At 52.2% G+C, this 27,686-nt stretch overlaps 1 protein-coding gene across 3 annotated transcripts in view; it reads left to right on the top strand.

Annotated features, from left to right (window-relative positions):
• Window positions 1-27,686, top strand: part of LOC102111337 (syntaxin-binding protein 4-like) — a 46,502-nt gene that overhangs the window by 758 nt on the left and 18,058 nt on the right. The window contains exons 1-7 of one of the 3 annotated variants that reach the window (XM_088064100.1): window positions 52-134; window positions 9,598-9,671; window positions 15,101-15,196; window positions 16,016-16,085; window positions 17,058-17,132; window positions 25,428-25,513; window positions 26,212-26,332. In XM_088064100.1, coding sequence (XP_087920226.1) covers window positions 115-134; window positions 9,598-9,671; window positions 15,101-15,196; window positions 16,016-16,085; window positions 17,058-17,132; window positions 25,428-25,513; window positions 26,212-26,332 — 542 coding nt within the window. In that variant the 5' untranslated portion in view covers window positions 52-114. Of the gene's footprint in view, window positions 1-51; window positions 135-7,967; window positions 8,050-9,597; window positions 9,672-15,100; window positions 15,197-16,015; window positions 16,086-17,057; window positions 17,133-25,427; window positions 25,514-26,211; window positions 26,333-27,686 lie in introns of those variants that run through there. The other 2 variants (XM_088064099.1, XM_014252541.2) reach the window with 2 other exon arrangements.

The following is a 27,686-nucleotide window of genomic DNA, read 5'->3' as shown; positions in this document are numbered from 1 at the left end:
AGCTCTGGAGGAGGCTTTTTTGGTCTGGCCAGACCTGAACCTCTCCCCAGCCGAGACCAAGAGCCCAGGGCACGCTGAAGGCAGCGGGGACCGCGATCCCTGCCCTGCTGGGACATGATCCATCTCCGGCTGAAGTAGGTCATTGGAGCGAGGGCTGGGGGGACTGCGGGATGGCGAGGGCAGCACCCCGGGGTGACTGCGGCCGGGTCGGTGCCTTGAGCTGCTGTGCTGATGCTGCCCTGCTGCTTTTGGGTGCAGAAAAGGCAGAATCAGTTGGCGGTCGGAAGGAGGTGGTGCAGGACAGGAGTGACCGCGTGGCTGCGTTTGGGGCAGCGCTGCAGGTGGGTGCTGATGCTGAGAGGCCGTGGGGAGTGTGTGGGAACATCCCCGTCACCTCACTGGGGGCCCCTGGGCGTCCCTGGCTCCACGGGACTGTCAAACCCTGGTGCCCTGCCCCTGCGAGGCAAAAACGGTCAAACCCCATTTTCTACCTCACAAATCTGCTCATATGCTGGAATTTTGGGTCGAACCCACCCTCGGCTTTGTCCACTGGGCTGTGTTTGGTTTGGAAGGAGAGGGGTGGTCGGGGGGGCCGTCCCCCACATGTGGCGGCTGCCAGATGTGCTGGCTGTGTCCGGCTGTCTGCCGGCTCCGTCGGGACGAGGCGGAGGATGGCGAGCAGATGGCCGGGAGATAACACCTCCCCGGCACTCCGATAAGGATGACCCCGCTCTGCCGCTGATTAAAAGATTAATTTTGGAGTTTGAAATAGGAATTTGATGAATAAACGCGAGCCGTCAGCAGAACCTCACCCGGCAGTATCGGGGCGGGGGGTGGTGACTGTCGCGGCTGGAGCGGCTGCTCATCCCTCATCCCTCATCCCTCATCCCTCATCCCTCATCCCTCATCCCTCATCCCTCGTCCCTCGTCCCTCGTCCCTCATCCCTCATCCCTCATCCCTCATCCCTCGTCCCTCATCCCTCATCCCTCATCCCTCATCCCTCGTCCCTCGTCCCTTGTTCCTCATCCCCGGTTTCTCCCGGTGCTGATGCCGGGGTGACCCCGCAGGGCTCTCCTGGGGAGTGGCTGCTGGAAGCTCTAAGCAAGTTTTGCAGTGATGGCTTCTGTGCAGAAGCTTTGCCAGAGCCAGTAGGAAATAAAACAGCCCTGAAGGTGCCATCGGTGCTGGACCAGGCTCTGTGTGCTCTGGAGGGTTTGCATCCGCTGCTGGATCCTCACCAAGCGTGGTTGGGTGCAAGACTGACCTGGCATTTCCACCAGCCCTCTTGGAATTTTTATTGCTGCCTGTTTATGGCTTGTGCCAGGGTCTGGATTGGAGCACAGGGTTATTTGCAGCTTAAGGATGGATCAAAGCTCTTCCCAAGAGCTGCACTTCCAGTTCAGCAACATGTTCTGAAATCTTTCCCAAAAATATGTGATTTTCCCATCTTTCCCTACTCAGCCATTTCCCTCACCTCTCTATCTCTACTTTTCTGGTTTCACTTGGATGAATTTCCTGCTGTGGTTCTCAGGTTTTCTCCCATTAAGGCAGGGTGGGCAGAGGCTGGCCAGGCTGGCAGAGCAGCTCCTGCAGCCCCCACCAGCCCCTGTTAATAAGTTTATAACCAATCCAATCCCACAGCCCAGGGGATTTAGGCAGCCAGGGAGATTTATAATCCTGTTAACCCTTTGCAGCAGTTGACACCCAAAATGGGGCCACAGGAGTCCCCAAGCAGAGCAGCAGATCACACCTGATGGGAAGGTGAGAAGGAGGAGGAGGAAGGAGAAAGGCTTCATTGAGGGAGAGATGGAGCACCATGGAGCTGCTGTGTTGAAAATGAAGGCACCTGTTTGAGCTCCCCCATGTGATTGTGTCAATCCCCATCTCAGGGGTACATCCAAGGGCTGGGCTGGAGCAGATCTTGGGGGATGTTCAGCTCAGCTGGGCTCTGCCATAAATACCTTTCCTAGAAACTTCTGCCAGACCAAGCCTGACTTCCCTTCTACTTTAAACAGTCTCTCCTAATTACTGAAAGTCAGGCTAATTGAAGAGGGTTTTTTTGCCTTTTCCCCTACCAAAACCTTTTGGAACAGCACAGGAAGAGCTGTGTGTTGATGTCCACTGGAAAGGACCTGTAACCCTTTGTTGTGGTTTAACCTCCCCAAACCCCAGCAGTCTCCAAGAGTGACCATCTTCTCCCTGGGCAAGAAGAACCTCCAGAAGATGCTCCACCACTCTTTACTTGATGCATAACTGTCAGGTGGCATCAGCTTCCTTCTGCAAGCCCCTCTCTGCCTGGGGGTGAAGGTGATGGGCAGCAGAGATCTGACCTTCAGGCAGCAGAGGCTCATTGGGATGAATCCCTCATGGTGAAGAAATCCACTGGCTGAGAAGGATGTTGGAAATAGGGATGAAGTTTAGAGGAGGGTGATAAAAGGGGTTAAGAACAGAAAAGTCTGCACCAGCAGTGAGAGGTGGCATCTCTACCTGCCCGAGGTCGTGGTGGTCTGCTGGTCACTGTCCTGTCCTGGGAGAAGGGGCCTTCCTCCCTGAGGAGTGAGAATGTGCATCAGCCTCCTCCAGCAGAAGGAGGGAACAAGCACTGGAAAACTGCCCAGCCATCAAATTCTCCTCACAACTCCATCTTCAGGCTTGGCTCAGGTGGGAGGGAGGGGTGATCCACCTGCAGGAGTGGGGAGGGTGAAGCACTCCCCAGGAGCCACCACTGCCCTCTGCAGCTGGAGGGTCAGAGGAAGGGATTGAAGGGGTACTGGGGTCCACATGGTGCTTGGGAGGAGGAAAGTGCCCGTGGGCTGTGGGGACAGGGTGTGGGATGGTTGACAGCCCTGCCCATGTGGATGAAGGAAGGAGCAGTGTCACACCCCAGGGCTGGCTGCACCTGCTGCCACCCTCTGCCCACATCCAGGGAGAGGCTGAGCCCTGGGCTGGGATGGGAGCCCAGGACTGCCCATCCCTGAGTGCTCTCTGTAGGACCTACCTGCTTCCTTCCAACTTTGGCACTCCTTTGGGTGCAAGTTACTCCTGGAGTGGTTCCAGCTGGACACGAGAGGAAAACTTTTCATAATGGGAACAATCAGCCTTTGGAATCACTTCCCCAGGGAATTGGTGCATTCCCCAGTGTTGGAGACTTTCAAGGTTCAGCTGGGCAGGGTGCTGGGCTTTTGACAAGAAAGGTTGCACCAAGTGCTCTTTGAGGTCCCTTCTAACCTAGTATTCCATGATTGTTTGTTCCCTCTTCTGTTCAGACTTGTCTGTGAGCATCTCCAATCTCCTGAGCTCATCTGAAGTGACTCCATGGGTGTTGTTATGAGAGTGCCATGGGCTGCACTGGGACTGTGGGCAGCTCCTCCCCAGATCCAGAGCAGCTGATTGATTTTTTGATTTATCCCCAATGCTTTGTAGCTGATCCTGCAAGCAGCACAATTGCATTTTTCCATTTTCCAACCAGATGTAAAAGCCTCTGCAGCCTGTGCTAATTTTGTTGTGTCATGAAATGAACTCAATAATGATCCAGTGTTCCTGCTGCTGCCTGGGCAGCCCGTGGCTCCCTGGAGTCACTGGGAGGACGGCAGAGACCGTGACCCAGTGCCCTGCTGGGGTGAGCCCTCCCACCTCCAACCTTCTTAATGCCACTTTCCGGAGCTGAAAGGCCTCAGACAGATCTCACTTCCACTGCAGGATGTCCTTCCACCTCTAATTCCCACCCACGCAAACCTACCTGGACTCTGTTCCTCCTCTCAGCCAGGCACAGAGGCTCCCTGCGGCTCAGGGGTGCTGCTGTCAGCATAACCTTCCCTTCCCCTTCCCCTTCCCCTTCCCCTTCCCCTTCCCCTTCCCCTTCCCCTTCCCCTTCCCCTTCCCCTTCCCCTTCCCCTTCCCCTTCCCCTTCCCCTTCCCCTTCCCCTTCCCCTTCCCCTTCCCCTTCCCCTTCCCCTTCCCCTTCCCCATCCCTTCCCCATCCCTGTGCCACTGTTGGCCAAGCTCAGGATCCTTCCTGGGGCTGTCCCCTTTTTGGGATGGAGTGGCCCTGCCTGGATCACTGGGATCACCAGGGATGCTGCTGTGGGATGGGGCCAGGCTGGACATCCCCATGGGGTCTGGCCATGCCTGGGCTCAGCTGCTCCCCACTCCTGGTTCCTGGCTTTAGCCTCCATGGAAGGGCTGGAACAGCTGAGGAGACGATGCTTCCATTTCTTTTAAGGCCTTAACATGGAGATGACCCCATGTCTTGGTTCTGGACCACAGTTTTTGGGCACAGGTAGATATGGAATACATTAACAGCCAGGCTGTGAAGGGCTGTTTGGCTGGGGGAGAACTCACTGCGCCCCCAGTTTCAAGTGGAAGTGTTTCATGAGAGATGAGCCTTGAGTGATGTCTTCCCATTCGCTGCTGGACATGTTGGCCATGTGATGCCAGCACTCCCAGTGACTTCAAACCCATCACTCCCCTCGTGATTCCCAGCTCTGTTTGCTTGTTGTCTGGATAGGAAGGACAAGAGCAGACCTGAGTTAATTTTTATCATAACTTTACCATTGGTTGTACTTGTTTCAGCCACTCTCTTCCCCTCTTTTCTTTCTGAAGCCCAAACCCATCACCACCACCTTCTCCACTGCTTCCTCTTGGCAGTGGTTTCTGTGCCTCTCCCTAGCACTCCCAGTTTCACTCTCCCACACTTTCCTCTTCATGCTCTCTCAGAAAAATATACTGGAAATGCACCTGACTTGTGCTGATCCAGCATTTTTAACTCTGTGCTCCTGCTCCAAGACTTATTTTGATTCTATTTACAGTTTCACCCATCCCTGCCTATAAGTGGTAGTGTTAAGTAAAGCTGATTTATACAGTTTCACTCAACTTCTATAAAAATATTTTTTCCAAGGAAAAACATTTTTTCCATTGAGAAAAAAACCCCATTTTTCAATAAGTTTTAAACTCATTTTTCTAACAGTCTATGAAAAAGTGGACAAACAAGTGAAGCATGTGTTTATCTGCTGGCCAGCCCCCATTGTTCTTAATTCATACTCCTTCTATTCTCTCATTTATTTAAAAATCTGAAGTCTCACCAGCAGTTCTGTGGAAAAAGAATCCTGGATTAACTTGGAGTTGCTCAGCTGGGTCCCAGCTCCATAAGGATCTTGAGCACACAGGACAAGCCCTTTTCCAGTAGGATGTTTGCCTTCAACACTGGTTATACAAATTAGTCCTGGGACCCTCAGGTAGACCACAGGGGGCTTAGAAATCCTTCCTGAATGTGATTCCAACTTTTAAACCATTGAGAATCCTCTGAATAGTTTCTGTTGAAACTTCCTCTGATAAGAGATGTGTTCAGCAGCAGTGTCTGATGCTTTTGCCAGGCTTGGTGTGTGTTTTGGAGGATGGAATTCAGAGTTTGGAGGGAGAGTTGGAAGCTGAGCACTTCTCTTCCCTGAGGGCCTCTTGGATTTGGTTTTCATTTATTTTACCAGCTTGTGGACAAGCGTGTGGCTTATTGCAACATCCCACAAAGTGAGAGGACCAGGAATCCCAGCCTTGGGCAAGTGAAGGACTTCATGTCAGAGGTGCTGGGCCCTGAACACATCAGTTTAACCCTGAGTGTAGAACTGTTCCCTGAGATGCAGAAATCAGGGTGGGTGAATTACTGAAGTGCCAGGCAGGAAAATTTTCCCATTTCCCTGCAAATTTTGGGTTGGCCTGACTCTAGTGAGCTTTCCTGCAGCCCCTCTGAAACTGATCTCTTATCACAGAGTCACAGAATGCCTCCAGTTGGAAGGGACCTTAAAAATCATCTCATTCCATCCCTGTCATGGGGATGGACCCTTTCCAACCTGGCCTTGGAGATTTCCAGGGATGGGGCAGCCACAGTTTCTTTGGACACCCTGTGCCAGTGCTTCAGATTCATCCTGTTGCCATTGCCTCTGGTGCTTGTGCAATTCCTTCCCTTCAGCATCCCTGATTTATTCCAGCCAAGACTCTGGCATTGTGTGACAATGCATTAGCAGAGTCCCAAAGGATCTTGGAAGGTTTTATGTGATATTTTTTGGTGGTGGGATGGAAATGTCTCTTCCTCTCACCATTGATGCATCAGAGGACTTGGAGTGTGATCCTGAGTGTGAGTGGCAGGAGGCTGCTGGCTGAGGGGTGCTCAGAAAGGTCACCCCAAGCTGGGTATGGTGCCAGGACTGTCCTGCCCCTCAGGGAGCTGTGCCCTGGTGTGGAACAGCTCCCATCGTAGAGCAGGCACAGAGGGAGGGTTCCACACCCCACCACTGAATTCCTGTGCATGTTCTGCCAGCCTTGAACGGGTCAGCAAGAGCCAGAGCTGGTGGTCATCAGGTGTTGGAACCTCCTGCCTTAATTTTTGGCTCTCCACACCCTGGTCATTTTCTGTGGGATGGCAGGAGAAAGAGCATCTCGCTGCTGTTGGGTTGCTGAGGGGATGGGCAGGTTTGTGAGGCTCTTGAAGGCTTCAGTGTCCAACAGATTTGAAGATGGGCCCAGGTAGCACCCCTTGTGCTTAGTCTGGTTTGGCCAAAGCCCTGACAAGGGCATGAACTGGGTGTGGGCACATCCTGCTGTGCTGGGGTGTGCACAGTGTGTCCATCACCAGATGCATCTACGTTTGTCTAGTTGGCATTACTTATCTAAATTTTATTTTTTTAGCTAGATAATTTAATTTTTAGGAAAGTTTTGCTGTCTAAATGTCAAATTTACTCAGATTTTATATGACATCTGAATGTCTTCAAATGAAAGCAATTAAAAAAAAAGACAAAATGCAGAAGGACTTTTCCAATTTGTCATTGTTTTGAAACCTTGTACTTGCCGAGCGAGGCTTCACACGAGGCCGTCAGGGAAGCTCCAGCTGATAAAATCAGTTGCTCACTCATGGGAACAGCAATATCCAGCAGCTTGGACTCAAGGAATGGTTTGGCAAGGAGTGGCAGTGCCAGGCAGGCACGTCCACTGCAGTCAGTGCTCCCCTAACGAGGTCAAGGGCCACTAATGGGGCCTGGCTAGGAGCCTGCGGAGACGCTGTGGGAACAGCACGAGGAGGACACCGCTGATAGAGTCGGGGCCAAGAGCTTCCCTGTGACCTCAGATGTCCTCAGGGCTGGTTGGGATGCAGGACCAGCGTTCTCCTGCAGGTCCAGGGGAGTACACTTCCTTTCTCAGGAAAGGTCACCAGATCTTCTCCCCCAGGATCGCAGCCCTGCTCCTGCCAAGCCCCGAGGTGGCTGTTCTGCTCCATTCCCATTCACTGGCAAACCCTGGATAATTTTCTTTCATCCCTCCATGCCCCCATCCCACAAAACAGTGGTCCTGCTGCTTCTCCAACTGGATGGTGGCACCAAGATAGGGATGGAAGAGGCTGTTGAAAGGCAAGTCAGGCTTCTGACCTCCCAGCAGACAGGAGGACAGCTGGACTTGTTCTGCACTAAGAAGGAAATATTGTGGGCTGGAAAAGATGCTAAAACAAAACAAAACAAACCCAAAAATCCTCAAAAATCAACATTAACCCTAAACCCTCTCAGTGCCACTGAGTCTGTTAGTGCTTCCAAAGCTTTACTATGGATTTTAATCCTTTAGGGACGGTGACTGCACGCGTCCCACACCGAACACTGCCCTTCCTTCATCCCTGGAGGAGCCATTCCCAACAGTGCATTCCAAGTAATCCCTGAGTTGTGCTGAGGATGAGGGGCCAGCCCTGCTCGGGGCTGCAGGAGCTCCGGCCCCATGCTTTGGGAAGGCACTCGGATGGGCCATGCTGGCTCCGGCTTGCGTAAGCTTTAATCTAAAGTTGGAGATGTTTTGAGCCGATCTGTGTTAATGTTGGGTGGAATTAACATGCATACGGGGAGACCACGTGATGCCCTCCGACCTCCCCCTTTTTTCTTTTTCCATTTTTTTTTCCCCATCCCTTTAACGGATTCCTGCCAAATCAGAGCGGCTGGTGCTGGCAGGGCCGGGCTGCCACCGCCGGCAAAGATGCCTGCGGTCTCTGTCCTTTACAAGGGAGCCATCATCATCAGCAGGTAACCTCCCCCAGCTGGGGTGGGAGTGGGGAGGGGGTCCCAGGAGTCCTGTGGCTTCCACTTCCAGCCCAGGTTCTTCTCTGTGGCTCCTCCAGGAGCAGGGTTGGGATGCAGGGTTTGCTGGAATAGCCCAGGACGCCGTCGCTGGTTGGGTTTTCTGCGCCGGTGGCATTAGCAGAGCTTGGGGCTGCTGTGCCCTGGAGTGGGGATGATGATAAGAGTTGATCGCAGGGGGATGATGATAAGAGTTGATCGCAGGGGGATGATGATAAGAGTTGATCGCAGGGGGATGATGATAAGAGTTGATCATACCAAGGAGGCACCTGCTCTGCTGAAACTGCGTCCGTATGGTGCCTTCCAGCCCACCGCGAGCGCCCAGGGCTCGCCCGGGGAAATTTCCTCGGCGATTTACTCAAAATACCCTGAGAATCCTGGGTGGGGGATTGAACCAGCCTGGGCCCAGGGCTGCTCTGCCTTCCTGGGATGCCTTTGGGCTCCATTTTTCAATAGCCAGATGTGGCCAGTTGTTTGTTCAGTCTTCAGTACAATGCAAGAATAGCAAGGAGAGGCATTTTTTAACAGGGAGAAAACACTTCCAGTCCCAATCTTAGAGGTGGAAGTTACTGGCTTTGCAGGGTACCTCAATGTTTTGAGTTTCATTTTGGACTCCTGGTAGGTCCCTGCAGGTTATTCTTATCCTGCATCTCACTGGATTTGGAGCAGCTTCTTGTTTTCCACAGTGTTGTTCTTCCTCATCCATGTTCAGATCTGGGACCTGATATCAATTAACAAACCTTTTCTGTTGCGACTTAATGCTGGGGAGGTTTTCGGTACCTCCTCAGCTGTGGTTTCCCACCTGGCACATCTGGGTCAGGGTTTCTCAGATCAGGGTTCATCCATCCTGACGAGCCCAAGGAGAAGTGCTGGTGGTCCCTGGTTTGGAGTCTGACATCTGTGGTTGGGGCAGGGTGTTTTGAGGTCATTCATTTGGGACCTTGACTAAGGGTGTTTGGGGGGAGACTGTGGGATGTTTTGAGGAGTTACTTGCCTTGGGGGAATCTCAGGTGTGTGTGATGCTCTTCTACCCACTCTGGTGTGTGATGAGAAGCTCCCACCAGACCAGACAGGACTTGGAGCAGCTCTTGCATCCCCTTTTCCAGACCCTCTGCGTGCATAAAAACCCCTGAGAGCGCATTGTGCCCGGCCGTGTTCATTACAGGCTGCCTGTGTTTGTGAAACTGCTTTATTTGGACACATGGGCCCGAGCTCTGATCTCATTTCCCGGGAGCTGCACAGCTGTCCAGCCCCGATAATCTGGGGTAATGAATCACAGACAGGTCCATCAGATTTGCTGGGTGGGGAGGATGATGTTCAGCCCTGCACATATTCTCTCATTTATCTGTGTAAACCTCGGGGGGGCTGGCTGGGGGCTGAGTTCCGTGGGTGCCTGGTGGGCAGGTGGAAGGGACAATGTGCCTCTGTGTGTGCTGGCTGTGCCTCTGTTCTTTTTGGCCTGTGACAGAAAGCTGCTCCTCTTGTCTCCCCCAGGACACTCATGGGACCGTACGGGATGGATCGAACCGTGCACTGCTTCGACTTCTACGAGTGTGCAAACGGGCTGGGTGAGCAGCAGGGACAGCAGGGTGGGCTGGGATACCTCAAACGTCCCCCCAGTCCCCAGAGCCTGTGGCAGGATGTGCCTCCCTGTGTGAAGTCTGTCTCACTGGTTCTTGTGTCTTGTGCCTGCCTGTGTCGAGCATCTTTTGCACCTTTTGCAGCTGTGACATTAAAAGAATGTCAAAATCCCAACTAATTCCATGGTAATGGTGAGCAGCCAGTGCTGGGATCTGTGCAGGAGCCTGAGGCCACAACCCCTTCCCTGAGCAGGATGAGGAGGAGGGACCTTTCAGAATTTTCTGGATTAAATCAATTAAAATGCTAAATAAAGAAATAGAATCCCCAGCACTTGCCTGCCCCTCTGCAGACTTTTACCCCAGAAAGCCACCCCAATGGGTGAGGGAAGGCGCTTCCTACAGCACTCCTGGGGTCTGGGATGCACGAGCAGGGTCTGGAAAGTTTGGCCCACGGGGAAGGAAATGAGCACTGAGTGAGTCAGGTGTCCTTCCACAGCGCTCTGAACTTCAAAGCATGGAAGAGAAGGGAAAAGAGAAGGTCACATCCATCAGAACATGAGAAAGTCCCAGGTTCATGACACTCAGCCCAGAGGGATCCAGCACAGCATTTCTTCTGACCTCTGTGTATCCAGTTGTGCTCTGCCATGGACATGATAAAATAATCTGTGATCCTGCATCAGGATTTCAGTCTCTCCCCTAATCTCTAATTGTGAGTGCAGCCCACCCTCCCACAGAGCAGCTGGGCACCTCTTGGTGAGACCCCTCAATGACCATTTGGGACAAGTTCTGAAGAGTCACCAGAGAAACAAGTTCAGGTTTCCTGAGACCTGAGATTAATTATGCATTAATTATTGGCTCTCTCCAGCTCTGGGGTAACAGGACTTTCTCCCATGGGAGGATGGTTTTGCTGACTCTTCCCCCAGCCATGGGGTTCATGGGAGTGCAGAGAAATGTCTTTACTTGGTGAATATGATATTTTAATCTCCAGAGGTGGATTTGGTTGAGTTGATGGGATTTCAGCTGCTGGGTTAGATTAGCTCATTAAAGGAGGAGGCCCAGAAAAGCTGGATGGGGCCATCACTGACCTCTGGAAGAAGTGACAGATGTGGCAGCCCTTTGTCAGCCACTTCACTGGGTTCCAGTTTCTCTCCCCCAGTCTGTGGCCAGAGGGTCTTTGCAGGGTCTAGAAGAACCTCTACAGCAAATTGTGATGTGCTGGAGGATGCTACAATAATGTGGATTTCCTAATGCCATCAACAGCTGGCTTCATCCTCTCCTGTGAGGCTTGAAGCACTCAGGATGAGCAATCATCCTCCAGAAATCATGGAATGGTTTGGGTTGGAAGGGACCTCAAAGCTCATCTCAGATGAGCCATGGGCAGGGACACCTTCCACCATCCCAGGCTGCTCCAAACCCCATCCAGCCTGGCCTTGGACACTTCCAGGGATCCAGGGGCAGCCACAGCTTCTCTGGGCACCCTGTGCCAGGGCCTGCCCACCCTCCCAGGGAGCAATTCCTTCCCAATATCCCATCTAACCCTGCTCTCTGGCCCTTAATCATCCTTCTCTGATGAGTGGTGCTTACAGAATCCCTGTGCCTGTGAGAGATGTAGCTGCTTAGAGTAGGTTTATTTGGGAAAAGAAAGTGCCTTCATGAGTTTCTCGAGCTGAATGCAGGTGTTACTCCAACAATTTCTCAGGCTGGATGCAGCCATTATCCAAACATTCTCAGGTAGGATGCAGGTGTTATCCCAGCAGTTTCCCAGGTAGGACGCAGGTGTTATCCCAGCAGTTTCCCAGGTAGGATGCAGGTGTTATCCCAGCAGTTTCCCAGGTAGGATGCAGGTGTTATTCCAGCAGTTTCCCAGGTAGGATGCAGGTGTTATCCCAGCAGTTTCCCAGGTAGGATGCAGGTGTTATCCCAGCAGTTCCTTTGGAGCAGCATCACTGCTCGGTGCCAGGTCAGCGTTTGGCCGCGGGTCTGTTGCTCTGTGGCTTTAGGTGGAAACCCACATATGAACCTCAGCAGAAGTTCAAAGGGGTTACCTGGCAGCTCCTCAAACCTGAACCTCGAATTAAAGAATAGCCATCAAAGGGAAGTGCTGATTAAGGAGCATTTCTCAGAAACACTGAGATCCCATTATCTTGACCTTCATCTGCTTAGGACAGGGCAGTGAGTGATTCACCTCCAATCTGTCCCTTCCTCCAGACAGAAAAAGCTGGCGGGGGCTGCAAGATCAACAGAGGGATTAAGGGAAATGTAATTGAACATTGCCAGCTTAGGCACAGAGCAGGAGGCCCCTCACCATGCCCAGCCTGGCAGCCGGTGGGGTCAGGACGCACCCGGGATGATCCCAGTGGGACTAAACAACCAGATTAGCCAGGACACCCCCTGACCTGTGGGACACGGATCCAGGAGCAGGTGAGATTATAGCCTGAGAACTATGACTCTGACATTAGTAGGAGAGGGATTAGAGGCACCAGAGAAGCTTGAGGGTCTTGGAAAAATTTATAGGATTGTTAAAAGCCCAAAGAAAACACAGATTTGGTCAGTCTTACCTCTAAGTCCATCTGGAGTTTTCCTGGCAAACTTTGTTCTGCAAAAGTGAAAAAAATAGAGACATGGACATCAGCTCCAGGACCTTTGCCAGAAAGGAAAGATTAAATAGAGGGATCCAAAATAGGCTAGATTATCTGGCCCTAAGTATGACTTAATAAGCATTATACTGGGACTTTGATGCTGTGATAATTAAAGAGCCGTTATTTACCTACATTGGGTCCCAAATAGAAATTTGATTGAAGTAAATATTTATAAAATATGTAAAAGAAATATCATCCCAGGAATGCTGCTACCACAGTCCTGGATGATTCAGGTTTGCTGCCATCAGTCACCTGCTGTCCCCTGGTGTGGTCTGAGCCCTCCCTTCTCCTCCTCCTCCCTGCCCCAGTGGGGACTCCCCAGTGGATTTTGGGGGGCAGGACTGGCACCCAGAGCACCTTCGTGGTGAGGTGATGGGTGCGAGTAGTGGGCAGAGCCTGGCAGAATCCAGCTGCTTTCCCACTGGGGAAACAAGGGAGTTAAAACTCGGGGATTTTTCCTCCCCTCGTCCAAGTTTGAGTGTGTCTGGAGCAATACTGTGAGTAATCACCGATTTTAATAACAAGATCGGATTTTCTCATGACATCGTTGGGGATAAAGGAGGATTTGGAGATACTTCAGCTATATTAAGGCATTATTACAATTGATTTGCAGACACAAAAGGGAAATGAGTCATTATTGATTTGATACCTCGGCACAGGCACCTGTCCCACACTGGGCTGCTGGAGATGCTGCAGCTGAGCCTCTGCAAGGTGCAGATTTTTATACTGTTTGTCTGATGTGCTTCAGCATTCCTAATTCCTTTGTGTTACAGTGTGAAGAAAGATGTAGAATGAGTTCCTGCCTCATCCCCTTGGCTTGGGCTGGACTTCCAGTCTCTTCCCCATCCAGGGGAACCGATGGGGCTTTGCCTCTGCAGGACCCCAAGGTTTCTCAAGCCCATCTCTGTTCCCTGGGGTGTCTCTGCAGAGCCAGCACAGGGATCCCCTGGCTCCATAGGGAGCAGAGAAATTTCCAGCTGAGCATCCCTGGCCATGAACATGTTTTACCTTTGGCCCACGGCCACAGCATCTCCTCCCAACTTTTGTGTGACCGACACCTTGGTGAGGCTCATGCTGCTTATAGATACTTTTTTGGGGGCAATATTTCCAATTTGAGTGAATTTATTTTATAATGCAATGGAGAAAATATTAGTGCCCATTCCTGAGGTGTTCTGCTGGGAGCTCCCTGTTCCAGCAGTAAATCAGCTCCTCAAAGGTGCCTGGTTAATGCATTAACCCCAGGGAATAAACTCCAGCACTCAGGGCTGGGATTTGGAGCTTGGGAAAAGCAGCAATTGGTGCATATAGAAATTAACTGGGAAATTGTAATAATTTAGCTTTAATCTAATTTAATATAAAGGTGACTTGAGAGACAAAGTCTTTCCCTAGAGGCAGATGAAAACTGTGAGGAACCTGAGAGCAGAGCTTGGGTTGCAAAAGGAAGGGAAACAGGGATGGAAATGATGCTCTGTTCTGAGTAATCCCGATCCAGGATCCTTTCCCACCTGTTCCAGAAAGGGTTCCCAGGTTTTGGGGAAGCAGCTGTGCCCTGTTTTCCAGAGGGAGACGTTTCTGGCAGCCCAGGACCTCTCCCGGGCTGGGAGCAGCCCCTCAGCAGCCTGGGGATGGAGCTGGCCTGGCGCTGGCCTCAGTGGCACCGCCCGGCCCCCGCCTGCCCTCCCGGCCAGAGCAGCAAAATGCCCGACCGGCGGCTCTCGGGAGAGATTTGTTAATTAAAGCCAGGATTTTTAATTCTTCTGTCCACAGCCTGGATCTTCGAAGTAGGACTTAACGAGCGCTGGATAAATAAGTCTCTTGGACCTTTTCCTGCCAGCCAGCTTACGCAGGCCGCAGGGACGGGCCCGTGGCCGGGGGGGCGGCTGTGAGGAGCAGGAGCCCCGAGGTGCTGCAGGGCCCCGAGCTGAGCTGGGCCGAGGGGTGGCTCACACGTGGAACCGGGCTCATCCCTGTGCTCCTGCCTCTGCTGCTCCCCCCAGGCCAAACTCTGACAAAAGTGGCCACTCCTGGATTGTGGCTCTGCCATCGGTGGCTGTGTCAGAGGCTGAGGGGCTGGTGGGGCCTGAGGTGAGCAGAGGTCTCGTCACCACTGCGGTGCCTCTGGGGCTTGTCCAGACGTGCACAGGGAAGGAATCTCCTGGGGGAAACACTTGTCAGCAGGAATGTTTTCATCTGCAGCAGGAACAGATCCTTTCCCATCAGTGATGAACTTGGAGCTGCTGGAGCGAGTCCAGAGGAGGCCACGGAGGTGCCCCAGGGAGCCTCTGGAGCCCCTCTGGAGCCAGGCTGGGAGAGCTGGGGGTGCTCACCTGGAGAGGAGAAGGCTCCAGGGACACCTCAGAGCCCCTTCCAGGGCCTAAAGGGGCTCCAGGAGAGCTGCAGAGGGACTTGGGACAAGGGATGGAGGGACAGGACACAGGGAATGGCTTCCACTGCCAGAGGGCAGGGATGGATGGGATATTGGGAAGGAATTGTTCCCTGGGAGGGTGGGCAGGCCCTGGCACAGGGTGCCCAGAGAAGCTGTGGCTGCCCCTGAATCCCTGGAAGTGTCCAGGGCCAGGTTGGACAGGGTTTGGAGCAGCCTGGGATAGTGGAAGGTGTCTCTGCCCATAGCTCTGGGGGTGGCATTGGATGGGCTTTGAGGTCACTTCCAACTCAAACCATTCCATGGCTCAGAATTTGGGGCTGCGTCCCTCAGACATGGCCTGTGCGAGCTCTGACTCTCCTGCCTTTGTGTCATGGGCTGTATTATTCCTGCAGGCATTAAGGTCATCGGTGGCATCAAGGAACTCACTGGAGAGGAATATGGAGTTTATGTCAAGAGGATCCTTCCAGGGGGTGTTGCTTACGCGGACGGTGAGTGAAACACTCGGAGTTCATGAGGGGCAGAGTGCCATGAGGCCTGAGAACAGCCCAGATCGAGGTATTTATTTCACACATTTGTTTCATCTCTTATTAGGTATTTTGGGTGCTTGCTTGGAGATTTTCCAGGGGTTGGGGTATTTTTTTAGTGTGGAAGTTCTAACATCTGACAGCAGCCTTGGACTGGCTCCTCTGCATCTGTACAATTGTTTTGTGTGTGTAGAGTCTTGTGTGACCCATCTCTGCCACACAAGAACTTTCCTGTCCTTTCCCACCTCCCTGTGGCCCCAAAACAACCAGAGATCCTTTTGCAAACTCAGCTCTGCTCTGAGTCACTGATTTAATTCTGAATATGTTCAGCTAAGTAGGTATTAGGGGTCTGCAGAGCTCACCTTTTACAACTGCAGCTAAAAAGATTTCTTTTTTTCCCAGCTGTGTCATCATTTTCCCATCCAATAAAGGAAAAGGAATCCAAAACAGGTGGAAGTGGCTCTCATGGTTTTCTACCTGACCTCAAACTGAACTGCTTGACCTCAAAGTGAATTAAGCAAAAGCTTTATTGCAGTTTTCAGTATTTACTTTTGCAACTTCCTAGAGCAGAGGAAGTGCTGGGACATTGGCACTGGTTGTTCCGGGAGGTTGCAGAAACTTCTTTTTTTATGGACATCTGGAAAAACAGGTTAAACAAGCATCTCTGGAACAACCAATGCATTTTTCATCCTGTCTCTGGGCACAGTGAGGAACTGCACAGCCTCTCCCAGTCCCTTCAAGCTGTATTTTCCGCAGTTTCTATCCATTAGTTTTCTTTTCTAGGGCGCCTGCAGCCAGGAGACCAGATCCTGGAGGTCAATGGAGATTCCCTAATTGGGGTTACAAGTGAGAGGTACCATATCCAAATGGAAATTTTCCATTCCTGTTGCTTTTGTGTGATTCTGTGGAGGACACCAGGGCATCGCTCCGTGTGCTGCTCCCAAGAGCCAACTCGGAACTTATCAGACAGAAAGATTCAATATAAAAATAGACCAGTGAGCCCAAATTGTATCTGAGATACTCAGCCATTTTCCCAAAACACTGGGTTTGAAACAGCTCCTGGCACCTCCACTCCATCTGCTGCAGCTTCCCAGTAATTCCTGCAGTTCCCAGCACAGGAGATCAGCTGGTGCCTGAGCCTGACAGTGCTGCTCTGAGCAGGCAATTCCTTCTGGAGCCAGGATCCAGCCTCTCAGCTCCCCACCAAGAGAATAATTAGCAGCTCCACGGGAGCACCAGCACTTTGGGAGCTCTCCTTTCCCATTAAACATGGTGTTATCCTATTGTCTGCCTTGCATTCCTGCACAGGGTGCCGAGGCTGGATGGGAAGCAGCATGAGCAGCTGGTCCTGATGCCAAAGCCCCCAAGCAGCTGGGTTTGGTGATGTCCACGAGAACATCTCTGTGGCTGTGGGAGGCTGTGCCAGGGGTACTTGTATTTTGACCCAGAAAATGGCTGTCCTTGGGATGGAAATTTCCCCAGGCTGGGAATTGCAGAATCATGGAATGGTGTGGGTTGGAAGGGATGCTAAAGACCACCTCATTCCAGCCCCCTGCTATGGGCTGTGCAGGAGGATTTGCTCACCACCACAGGGGTCTTCTGGGTTTTGTTATCAAGGCCTTCTCCCTTACTGCAGAAGTGACAAAATCAGGATATGGCTTGGCTGCCCTCGGCCTTACTACCAGGGCAGGGAACAGGGCTGCTCCACAGGCATGCAGCCAAACCCTGGGTCAGGGGTCTCTGCCCAGCTTTGAGGAGAGCAGGGTGAGACCAGTGGAGCACCACTGGGAGCTGGGATTGACGTGTCATGGTCCTTGTGTTCCAGGGCTGTGGACATCCTGAGGACGGCGTCGGCCACCAGCCACATGCGCCTTCTGATAGCCCGCGATGACGATGCCAGGTAAGGGGGGACATGGCACAATGGGAAGGGGGGTTGTGGCACTGGTTGGCACCACAGCTGGAGAGCCTTGGGGCAAATCAGGCTCAAAGCCCATGGGGAAGGTGGAGGTGGCCAGGGGTCTTTGTTAACTGTGCACTGGTGGGAATTCAGTGGAGCTGTAATGGAAGGGAAACAAAGCTGGGAGCTCCCAGGTGCAGCCCTGCCTGTGAGGGGGCTGTGGGACATTCCAAAGCTGGGAGCTCCCAGGTGCAGCCCTGCCTGTGAGGGGGCTGTGGGACATTCCAAAGCTGGGAGCTCCCAGGTGCAGCCCTGCCTGTGAGGGGGCTGTGGGACATTCCCAGCACTGAGCAGATTTCCGCAGGTGTTTCCCCAGGGAGGACCAGGGCTGCTCTAGTGTTTGGTGTAGGGTGGCACAGCTCCCTCAGCTCTGCTGTGTGCACATTGTGCACAGAGCTCTCCATGAAGATGTACAGGGACAGCAGGATCTTCCCTTTCCTTTCTGGTTGGACACATTAAGGTCTTCCTTCCCCAGAGGTTTCCTCCTTCTCAGGGAGGATGAAAAGTTTCTCCCTGAAACCTGTCCCCTCCCTGGAAAACCTTGCTCTCTCTGGAGAGACTTAGAGGGTTTTGGAAGGAGAAGGAAAGAGCTCAATCTTGTCTTGACTGGATTTAAGCTGTGTGGGACAATGACAGTGCCATGAGAGAGGGCAGAGCTGTGGGAACCAAGGTATGGATTAGTGGGGTCTTTGCTGACATCCCACAGGAGATCTGGCACAATGTCCTGGCACATCCCCTCCCTTGATAGAAACAGGGGCTGGGAAAGCTGAGGTGCTGCAGGAGCCAGAGGAATGGGGGTGGGATTTGGCAGAGCGTGGCTGTGGGCAGGCAGGTTCCTAGCACTGGGGCTCTGCTCTGCCTGGGTGCCTGAAGGTCAGAGTCCCTTGCTCAACGCACCCACATCCCGTTAGTGCTGGAGATGATGGACTCATTCCTTATCCATCAGCCGCTGTGCAGCGTTCCTGCCTTGGCAGAGCAGCGACAGTGCCGTAATGATGGGCGTGAGACTAATTCTGACACAGCAACACACTGCTGGAAGAATTATTTGCTATTAATGATGGGCTGCTTTTAGCCACCCTCTTCCAGGGGAAATGGCATCTCCTATTATTACATTAAGTGCAAGTCCTTCAGCAGCTCTGAGGAAGTGCTGGGTGAAGCAAGTAGCTCACCAGAGATCCTTTGGGAGCAGGGATGCTCAGGATGCAGTTCTGGATCACAGCAGTCCCCTTGGCAGGGCAAAGTGCCAGTGGGCATCTCACACTCTGTCCCAGCAGGAGGGATGGGATCCCACAGCTCAGCGGGGATCCCTGTGTCCAGCAGCAGCAGCAGGACCTGCTCCTGGAAACACTTGATATCTCAGCCAGAGCCCCCAGTGCAGGTTTTCTGCCTCCACCCTGATCTGTTTCAGGCTGTTCATGCATCTCGATTTCCCAAATTGCAGCAGATGTTTCCTAAAGCACCCGCACGCGTGGCTCCAGCTCCCCCCTGCTGTCGGCAGTCCCCGGTCGCCCTGCAGGCAGCTGGGGCAGGCCGGCAGGGCAATGAAACTTTAAGCAATTTATTTGGCCTCCGTTCACTGGTGGTTATCTGTTAAATCTGCAAAAGGTTAGCCAGAGGGAGAGGGGGGAAGTAATCAGTTTATTTATTTTTTTTTTCCCCAAAAGATTTGCAGAGATTTCACTTACATAATCATCTCACAAACTGTTTAATACACGAATACGTATCTCCAGGATTAAGGGCTGTGGGAACATGGGGAAGGATTTTTCTGCTCTCCACTTTTTTTTTTCCCCACATAGTTTTGTCTTTTATTGATGCCCTGTTATCTTTTAAGTCTGTCCTTGAGTGTGTGTGAGCAGCCAGCTGGGTGGAAAGGAGCCATCAGCTCTGGGGGCAATGCCTGTGGAGGTGCCATGCCATGAGCTGTGGGCAGCCTCCCTCCTTCCCACTGCCCAGAAAAGCAGCTCACAAGACCTGAAAGCTGAGGAGGACACGGGGCAGAGAAAATTCAGTTTATTTTCAGATCCTTCCTCCCCAGAGCACTCAAGGCGCACTGGAGGAAGGAACGTCATGGCTCTTGGTTTGGATCCAACCCTCCTGCCAATTTTCCCAATGACTCAGCTGAGTAGCATTTTGTTGTGGTTGCCCTCGGGTGAAATTGAGTCATAAACGCTATTATTTGTCCCTGGAGTTAATTATAGGCCCAAATTACCTGTGCTTTTCATGGAACTCAGTCTTTGGCATGTATCAGATGCATGTTTTGGGCCTGTCGCATCAGCTGGGCTGCAGAGAGCAGCAGTAATGCCAGGGCTTAAAGCAGAGAATTTAGATTTGGAGCTGGACTCACCAGGTTCAGGTGATGCTTAAATCTGATTTTCATCTGTGCTGACCTTCAGCTAATAAGGATAATTTTATTGCATAGTCATAATTATTGTTTATTCATTCCCAGCTTGAAAGTTACAATAGTTCCTTGTTTCTCTGCATTGCACAGATATCAGCCTGGTCTGTCAGGTTTATCACTGGGAGGAGCCAGTTTATTCTGCACCTCTAAGTCCTGGCATGATAAAATATGAAATTCATTGTGTCTACACACGAGATGCACCCCCAGCATCCCAGGAATGGGGGCTGTTGGATTAACAGGGCTCACACAACCAGCAGGAAGGAAAGGCTGCTTCTCTGCAAGTGCCCTCCAGTGTGGAACACAATCACAGACCCACAGGATCAAGAGGCTGGAAAAGATCTTCAGGATCGAGTCCAACCTCTGACTGATCTCCCAGCCCAGAGCCCTGAGTGCTGTGTCCAGTTGTTCCTTGGACACCTCTGGGGTGGGGACTCCACCACCACCGCTCTGGGCAGCCCTTTCCAAGACTTGAGCACTTTTTTCATGAAGAAATTCCTCCTGATGTCCAAACTGAACCTCCCCTGGCCCAGCCTGAGGCTGTTCCCTCTCCTCCTGTCCCTGTTCCCTGGGAGCAGAGCCCGACTCCCCCCGGCTGTCCCCTCCTGTCAGGGAGTTGTGCAGAGCCAGAAGGGCCCCCTGAGCCTCCTTTTCTCCAGGCTGAGCCCCTTTCCCAGCTCCCTCAGCTGCTGCTGCTGCTCCAGCCCCTTCCCAGCTCTGTTCCCTTCCCTGGACACGCTCCAGCCCCTCAGTGTCTGCCTTGTGAGGGGCCCAGAGCTGAACACAGGTCCTGAGTTCCAGGCCCAAGGGGTCTGAATCTGAAAAATCTGCCTGCAAAGGCAGAATCACTGCCCAGGTCATTCTGCCCACACCGTTTTTCCCAGCAGAGGGGTTGTGGCTGGAGCTGATGCCTGGCTTGTTGTAGATGCAGGATGGTCCCTCCTGTCCTGCCAGCCCTGCATGTGACAGTGACAGCTCAGCCCATCGTTGTTCTGGGCACTTGGAGCTAAACTGGCAGGGAGGCCTGGGTGTGCCAGGGACAAAGGCTGTGCTTTGGAAAAACCAGCCAGCCTTTCCCAGCACAGTGAGATGCACTGTGCCTGGCACTGCTTCCACCCCACCCAGAGAGAGGGAAAGGACCGATGGTTTGGCTTGGAAGGGACCTCAAATCTCATCCCATTCCACCCCCTGCCATGGGCAGGACACTTCCCACTATCCCAGGCTGCTCCAAGCCCCATCCAACCTGGCCTTGGACACTTCCAGGACACTTGGACAGCCACAGCTTCTCTGGGCACCCTGTGCCAGGGCCTGCCCACCCTCCCAGGGAACAATTCCTTCCCAATATCCCATCCATCCCTGCCCTCTGGCAGTGGGAAGCCATTCCCTGTGTCCTGTCCCTCCATCCCTTGTCCCAAGTCCCTCTGCAGCTCTCCTGGAGCCCCTTTAGGCCCTGGAAGGGGCTCTGAGGTGTCCCTGGAGCCTTCTCCTCTCCAGGTGAGCACCCCCAGCTCTCCCAGCCTGGCTCCAGAGGGGCTCCAGCCCTTGGGGAATCTCCATGCCCTCCTCTGGACTCGCTCCAGCAGCTCCACGTCCTGCTGCTGTTGGCCCCAGGGCTGGAGGCAGCTCTGCAGGTGGGGTCTCACCTGAGAGGAGCAGAATCCCCCCCTCCTGCTGCCCACACTGGGGTTCAGCCCAGCCCTGGGGGGTTTCTGGGTGCTCATGGCCAGGGAAAATCCAGCTGTCACCCACCAACACCTCAAATCCTTTTTGTAGGGCTGCTCTCAATTCCTTCTCTGCCCAGTCTGGATTGGTGCTTGGAATTGCCCTGACCCAGGCACTTGGCCTTGTTGTGCTTTATGAATTTTGCACAGTTCTCCCTCTCCAGGCTGTCCAGGTCCCTCTGGATGCCCCATCCCTCCCCTCCAGGGTGTGACCTCCCCACAGAGCTGGGTGTCAGCTCTGGGCTGGCTGTGGGTGCCCTGATTCCACTGGAGCTGTGTGTGAGAAAACCTGCCTTTGTGACGTGTTTGGAGTGCTCCGGGTTCACGGCTCCCACTCACCTGCCCGTTTGTTTTTTTTTGAGACAAACCAGTAATTTCTAATGTCACAGACTCCACTTTCTCTCCCAGCTGTGGTGCAGAGCTGAGGTTTCCAGACGCTGTGTAACCTTTGATGTAGGATTCACCCTTTGTTCTCCCAGGAACAAAAGGGCAGGACAAAGAGGCATTATGAGATAAAATAACCATTTTCTTCAGGGAGATTGACCCCTTGCTGCTTAATCTGTAGTAAAGTCATCCTGGAGCTGGCTGCTGCTGGCAGACCCCCCATCCCACCCTGGGGCTGGCTGAAGGCTGTCCAGGGCCAAGCTCTATTGCAAGCATCCTCCAGACCTCAAATGTTTGCATCCTAATGAAAAAAATCCTGGAGAAGGGCTTGTTAAAGTGAACTTTCCACCTCATACAACGCCATGGTTGTTGTTTTTTAATAAAGCTGGGCATTTTAGTCCTCCAGGCACCTGACAATTCACAATGTTTTAGTAAGGGTCAAATTTTAAATATTAAAGACATCTTCTGAAGCCTCTTGGTGTCTGAAAGCACAAAGCAAGGCCTGCTGGCATTCCTTCAGTGCACTCGTTCATTAATCGGCAATGTTTGGGCATCGTCTGCCCGCGTCAAACTCCTCCAAACACAGCACTGAGCACAAAATTAATTCCCAGGAGACTGGCACCAGAAAGTGTTTTACTTTCTGCTGGGAAAAGTGTGTGCCTCAAGTTAGTCATGTGTTTGTGTTCCTGGTGGAACTGGGGCTGCTGGCAGGACTGACCAACAAAGCAGGAGCTGGGATGGTGGCATTTGGTCACATTGTCCCTGGGCTGGACCCAGTCTCACAGCTCATTCAGGCTCCTGAGCAAACAATGATAAACCTCCTTTGTGGATGAATTTCAGGACACAAAATAAACAACATCAAGGAATGCTGAGTCCATGCATGTCCTCACTTATGACAGTTTGGCAGCAGAGGTTGGTCATGGGGTTTGCAGGGTCACAGAGCTGCTGCACCAGTTCCATTTGCATTGACTAAGAGTATTTCAGCCATTGTTTGGCGTTTATAACCTTCTCTGTGCTCTGGTGGATTATTGTCTAAGGAAAATGGAACAATAGATGACCACAGAAATACTCAGCCCAAAATAAAAGCTCAGTGCTTGTAGCTTGGTAACCACTGAGAATAATGTGTGAGATTCCAGTGTGTTGGACCTGCCCCTGCACAGGGTCAGGGAGGGGTAAGGCCAGGGCAGCAGAAACTCAGAGGCTTTACTGGGAAATTGGAATAATTCTGCTGAGATCCTCCCAAGGCTCAGCTCAGGGATCCACAGATCAGCAAACCAGGGCCTGACTTGTCTTCTGCCTTCCCAGTGCTTGTGGAATCAATTTAGGTTGGAAAAACCCTCTGAGACCCTCGAGTCCAACCCTTAACCTACCACTGCCAAGGCCACCATTAAACCATGGCCTCAAGTGTCACATCCACATGTTTTTTGAACACTTCTAGTGATTCCACCGCTTCCCTGGGCAGCCTGTTCCAGCCTGACATCCTTTCCATGGAGAAGTTTTCCTAATATTTTACGTAATTTTGGTGCCTTACATTATGGAACTGCCTCCCCCCGCCCCCATGCACAGTAAGTGCAGGTCACACAGAGCTGGCCCCACACAGCTGTCCCTTGCTGGGCCACCAAATGCCTGTCACTGTCTGAGGAGTAGATCCAATAAAGAATTCCAGTGCTTGGAGAATGGCTTTGATCATCCTCATGTCCCCTCTACTGATTTATCACCACAATCACCGGGAGGTCACAGCATCTTCTCGATGTCTGGTGGCATCTCGGCTATTCCTGGGGAAGTTTGTGCCCAAGAGGTGAAAGCCAAAAGAGCTTTGTGGGACATGGGGTTTCTGAACAAAGTCATGTCTTTTTTAAGTCCATGGGCTTGGTTGATAAAGACAAACTATGGATGCAAATATTGGGATTCACCAAGGCATGTCACTGAGCATTGTGTGACACTTGGGTTTTAAATTAGCATTAAATGGAATGAATAAGGCATAAATTTGATGGCAATATTAGATAAGGCATGCGCTGGTCTTTGAAGTTTGTTAATGAGCTGGTTGTGACTGGGAAGATGTAAATTACTGAGAGCACTTCCAGCAGGAACCTGAGGAGCTGATGATTCATTCATCATTTAATATTGTTGACTCTAATCTAGCCAATAACACCCAACATCTGTCCTGGTGAGGAACGCAGATGATGCAGCGTCTGCGAGTGTGTCACAGCAGTCTCCTCACTCAGGGATCTTTGCTGTGGCTGGGTTCCTACAGGTTCACCTCTTGAGCTTGTCTGACTGTCAAGCCTGAGAGGGAGCCACTCATAACCAGGCTCTTCCTGAGGCTATGGCATCAGGAAGGCACCTTCCCATGGGGATTCCCTCCTGCCTTCAAAGACAACATCTAATGGTGTTACTGTGGCCACTGAAACAACATTTCCAGGGTCTCTCCCACTGCCTGGATGCTTATTAACTGGCATGTGTAAGAAATTAATCATCCTTGAGGATCTCTCTGCCAAAAGGTCAGATCTGTCAGGTGGGGTTTGGTTATGAAGGGAGAGAACCCCCAGCACTGCAGAGGGAGAACATGAGAGCAAAGAGCCAGCATGGCAGGGGTGGATCAGAAGGCTGCTGGACATGAACATGATGAAGATGTCATTCCTTTCTGTGCCTCCTCATCTGAAAGGATGTGAGGGGCTCACAGCAACTCAAAGAAAGGTTTCAGAACTGAGGCAGGATCTGGTAAATGTGCACAATGGTAGCTCTTAACGGAATTCAGAAAAACTCAGGATGTCACACGTGGCAAAAAAAGGTCACAAAGCAAATCACCTGTGGTGTTCAGGTAGTTCCAGCTCATCAAGGGCTCAACACACGGTGGTCAAACTTAATCTGGAACAAAGCATCTGGTGCTTGGGCATGGAGATCGCTTTCCAGGGGATCTGGGGGATGCGACTGCATGCAGGTCTTTGTTGTCATGTCATGCTCCAAGGGTTTAGCTTGTGATGTGTGTGGAGAACATCATCATGGATTGATTGGGAGAGTGGGCTGATGCTTCTGCAGATGCCCCAAAAGCCATCTCCCTCTTTACTCCAGCAAGAGTTACAGGATCTGCTTTCTGTCCAGGAAAAGAGGAGAAAAAACAGAGAATAACCTGTATTTAACTGTCCTAGAAGGAGTCACAAGTAGGCCAAGAATTTCTGGATTATGTTTTCAGGAGTTACAGCACCTTCTGGCAGGGTTTAATTTGTGTGGTGTGTTTGCAAAACTTTTGAGCCTTATAGTTGGGGGTGAAAACCTTCCCAGGAAGGTTCATGAGGTGGGGTGCAAGACAGGATGCAAAGCAGGGCTCCAGTATCCATCTGCCCTCTCTCAGGAATGACAGTTCTCAGCACAGAGCCTGTCCATAGAATTATAGGATCATAAAGATTGGGAAAGACCCTTAAGGATACGTCCCTTCCCAGCTTCTCTTGCCCTGAACACACTCCAGGCCAGGGAATGTGCACTCTGGAGCTCCAGCCCATCAGAGGAAAGCTGCACTGTCATGAGATTGAGTACAGACCAGAAGCCTTGCACAAGCTCTTGAAACCCACGTGTTCTCCTTGTGCATGAGGAAACTTTGTCTGCTCCCCACAGCTGGTGAGCACCAGCCCTGCAGCCTTGGTACCATCACGGCCATCAGAGGCTCTGTTGCCATATAACATGTAGGGGAGTTCTGAGCAGCAGCTGGCTGGTTTTGCTTTCATGTGGTTTTGTTTGCAGGAGAGAGTTCTCTGAGCTGCTGGAGAAGTTCGGCTCCCAGAGCAACACGGGCTCAGCGCGGAGCTCACCGATCCTGCACAGCGGCAGTGAGTAGCTCAGCAGGGAACTGAAAGCCCCTCTCTCTGCAGAGACAGTTTCCTTTATCCCAGTGTCATTCTGAAGGAGCTGTGCTTGGATTTGAGTAGGTGTTGGGGTGGAGGCTTGAAGAAAGCTCATCCTTATTGCAGACCCTTGGTGCAAGCCCAGAGCGTGGCCAATGCTGCCATGGGATGATCAAGGGAGACTTGAATTGGGGTCATAACTGCTCCCCTGATCCCCAGATTCTGCCTGATGTGCTGGGCAGGTGACTCCATCAATAAATGCAGCTGTAGATTTTTGCTCTGGATTTCAAGGTGTTTCAGCAATAATTCATTCAAAGATCATTATTTTTCATTTGCAAATGGGAAATGTTTAATGAGATTCAACAAGACTGACCTAAGCAAGATGCCAGCACACCGAGCAGTGTGTGCCTGGGGAAGGAAACTTTCCCTATGCCTTGGCATCCCACCAGAGAGCTGCTGGCCCTTCCCCTATGGCAGAGGTGTGTGGGGCTGGCAGAGGGGTGAGTCCCACGCTGGAATTGTGCCAAGGAGGCTGAATGTGTCCTCTCCTTCAGCCCTATCCTGATGCCTTTAACCACCCCAAAAATCTAGGAGTGCAGCATCAGCTCTCAACAGCAGAGCAGGGGGGTGGGTGATGCTGGAGTGTTTGTGTGCCCTGGACTGACTCTGCCTTTGCTGTTCAGGTCGATACCTGGAGAGCACCTCCTCAGGCTCATCCTCGCGCTCCCAGAGCCCGCTGCTGCTGAGCCCTGCCAGCTCCCACGGCCCCTTCCTCGGGAGCCTGGCGCACGCTCCTCACGCACAGTACGTACGCATTTGGTGGTCATCAGGACGCCACCAAATGTCAGAGGGTACAGCCAGTAAATAATTCCAGTGCTTGTTGAGCAGTTTTGTTTATCCTTATGTCCTCTCTACTCTTCTGTCACTACAATGGTTCAGAGGCCACAGCATCTTCTGGATGTGGTGGTGACATCCTGGCTGTTGCTGGGAAGTTGGTTCCCAAGGGGTGAAAAGTTTCCCAGTTGAGACAACCAGTATGTCTGCACCATGGTTAACCATGCAGCAGCTCCTCTTCCTCCCCTCTGAATCCCAGGGAGAGGCCATGGTTTACAGCCAGGGCTTTTCACATCACCTTATAAACCACGAGCAGAGTGTTCCTGTAAGGCTGGTGCTGCTTTCAGGAGGTGTTTTAGGAGCTTGTTTCCCATTGCCCTGCTCCTGGCACTTTGGCTCCGTGCTCCAAGAGCGCCAGCACCCCTCCATGCAAACATCCCTGATGCCCTTTGCTTTGGGGTCATCAGCCTGCAGTCACCACATCCTTTGGTGGCCAGGGCATCTCCCAGAGTGTGTTTTCATGTGGTCATCTGCCCTTGCATATTCCACAGGGTCGGAGGTTTGGACAGGCAGAGCTGGTTTTCCTGCAGAGTCTCATCTCCAGGCCCTTCTCCAGAGGGACAGCTTGGAGTGTGTTCACAGTCATGGAATGGGGACCATTTGTCCCCAGGGCTCACAGCTCCCCTCCTTTCCCAGCACAAACAAGCCAAGTTACTGGTAAAGAGAATCAGCCCTCACTGCAGAACCAGTAAATCCTCTTGCTAAATACCAGCTTATTAGGGATTTGCAGGGGACAAATATTTGGCACCAGAAGTTTAAGCTGCTTGCATGGAGTGAGAGACCCACACAGAGGAGACACCGGATCATCTACTTGGCAGCTGGTTTGGACAAGCCCTCCTTACTGTGCTGTTAATTCCTTCCGGGCTGAGATGTAGAATCCAGAATGGGTTGGGTGAAATGGAACCTCAGAGATCATCTTGTTCCAACCCCCCTGCCATGGGCAGGAAAATGGGCATTTGGGCTACAGGGGCCTCTCCTGGTGGCCTCCTTGCCATGCTGTGCTGTGTTCTGCTTGTCTCCATGCTGGTGCCAGGCCCAAGTGGTCTTCCCCTGGAATCACAGAGCACTGGTTTCAGCTGAGCATTGGTGGTCAGCTGTGAGATGTAATTTGGGCCATGGGTCTTTCCATGCGTGTGGCTGCCACCCCTTCTGCTCACCACATGTCCCCAGGCTGTGACTTCTCATTGTGGCATCACCTGAGGTCCTGCCACTCCACTGAGCAATGGGAATTGGATGAGATGCAATCTCACCACAGTCAGTGTCT

Source organism: Pseudopodoces humilis, chromosome 18 (assembly GCF_049639895.1).
Source record: "Pseudopodoces humilis isolate 2021_Gansu_Grassland_sample_001 chromosome 18, ASM4963989v1, whole genome shotgun sequence".
NCBI lineage: Eukaryota > Metazoa > Chordata > Aves > Passeriformes > Paridae > Pseudopodoces > Pseudopodoces humilis.
This window is presented reverse-complemented; position numbering and strand designations above follow the sequence as displayed.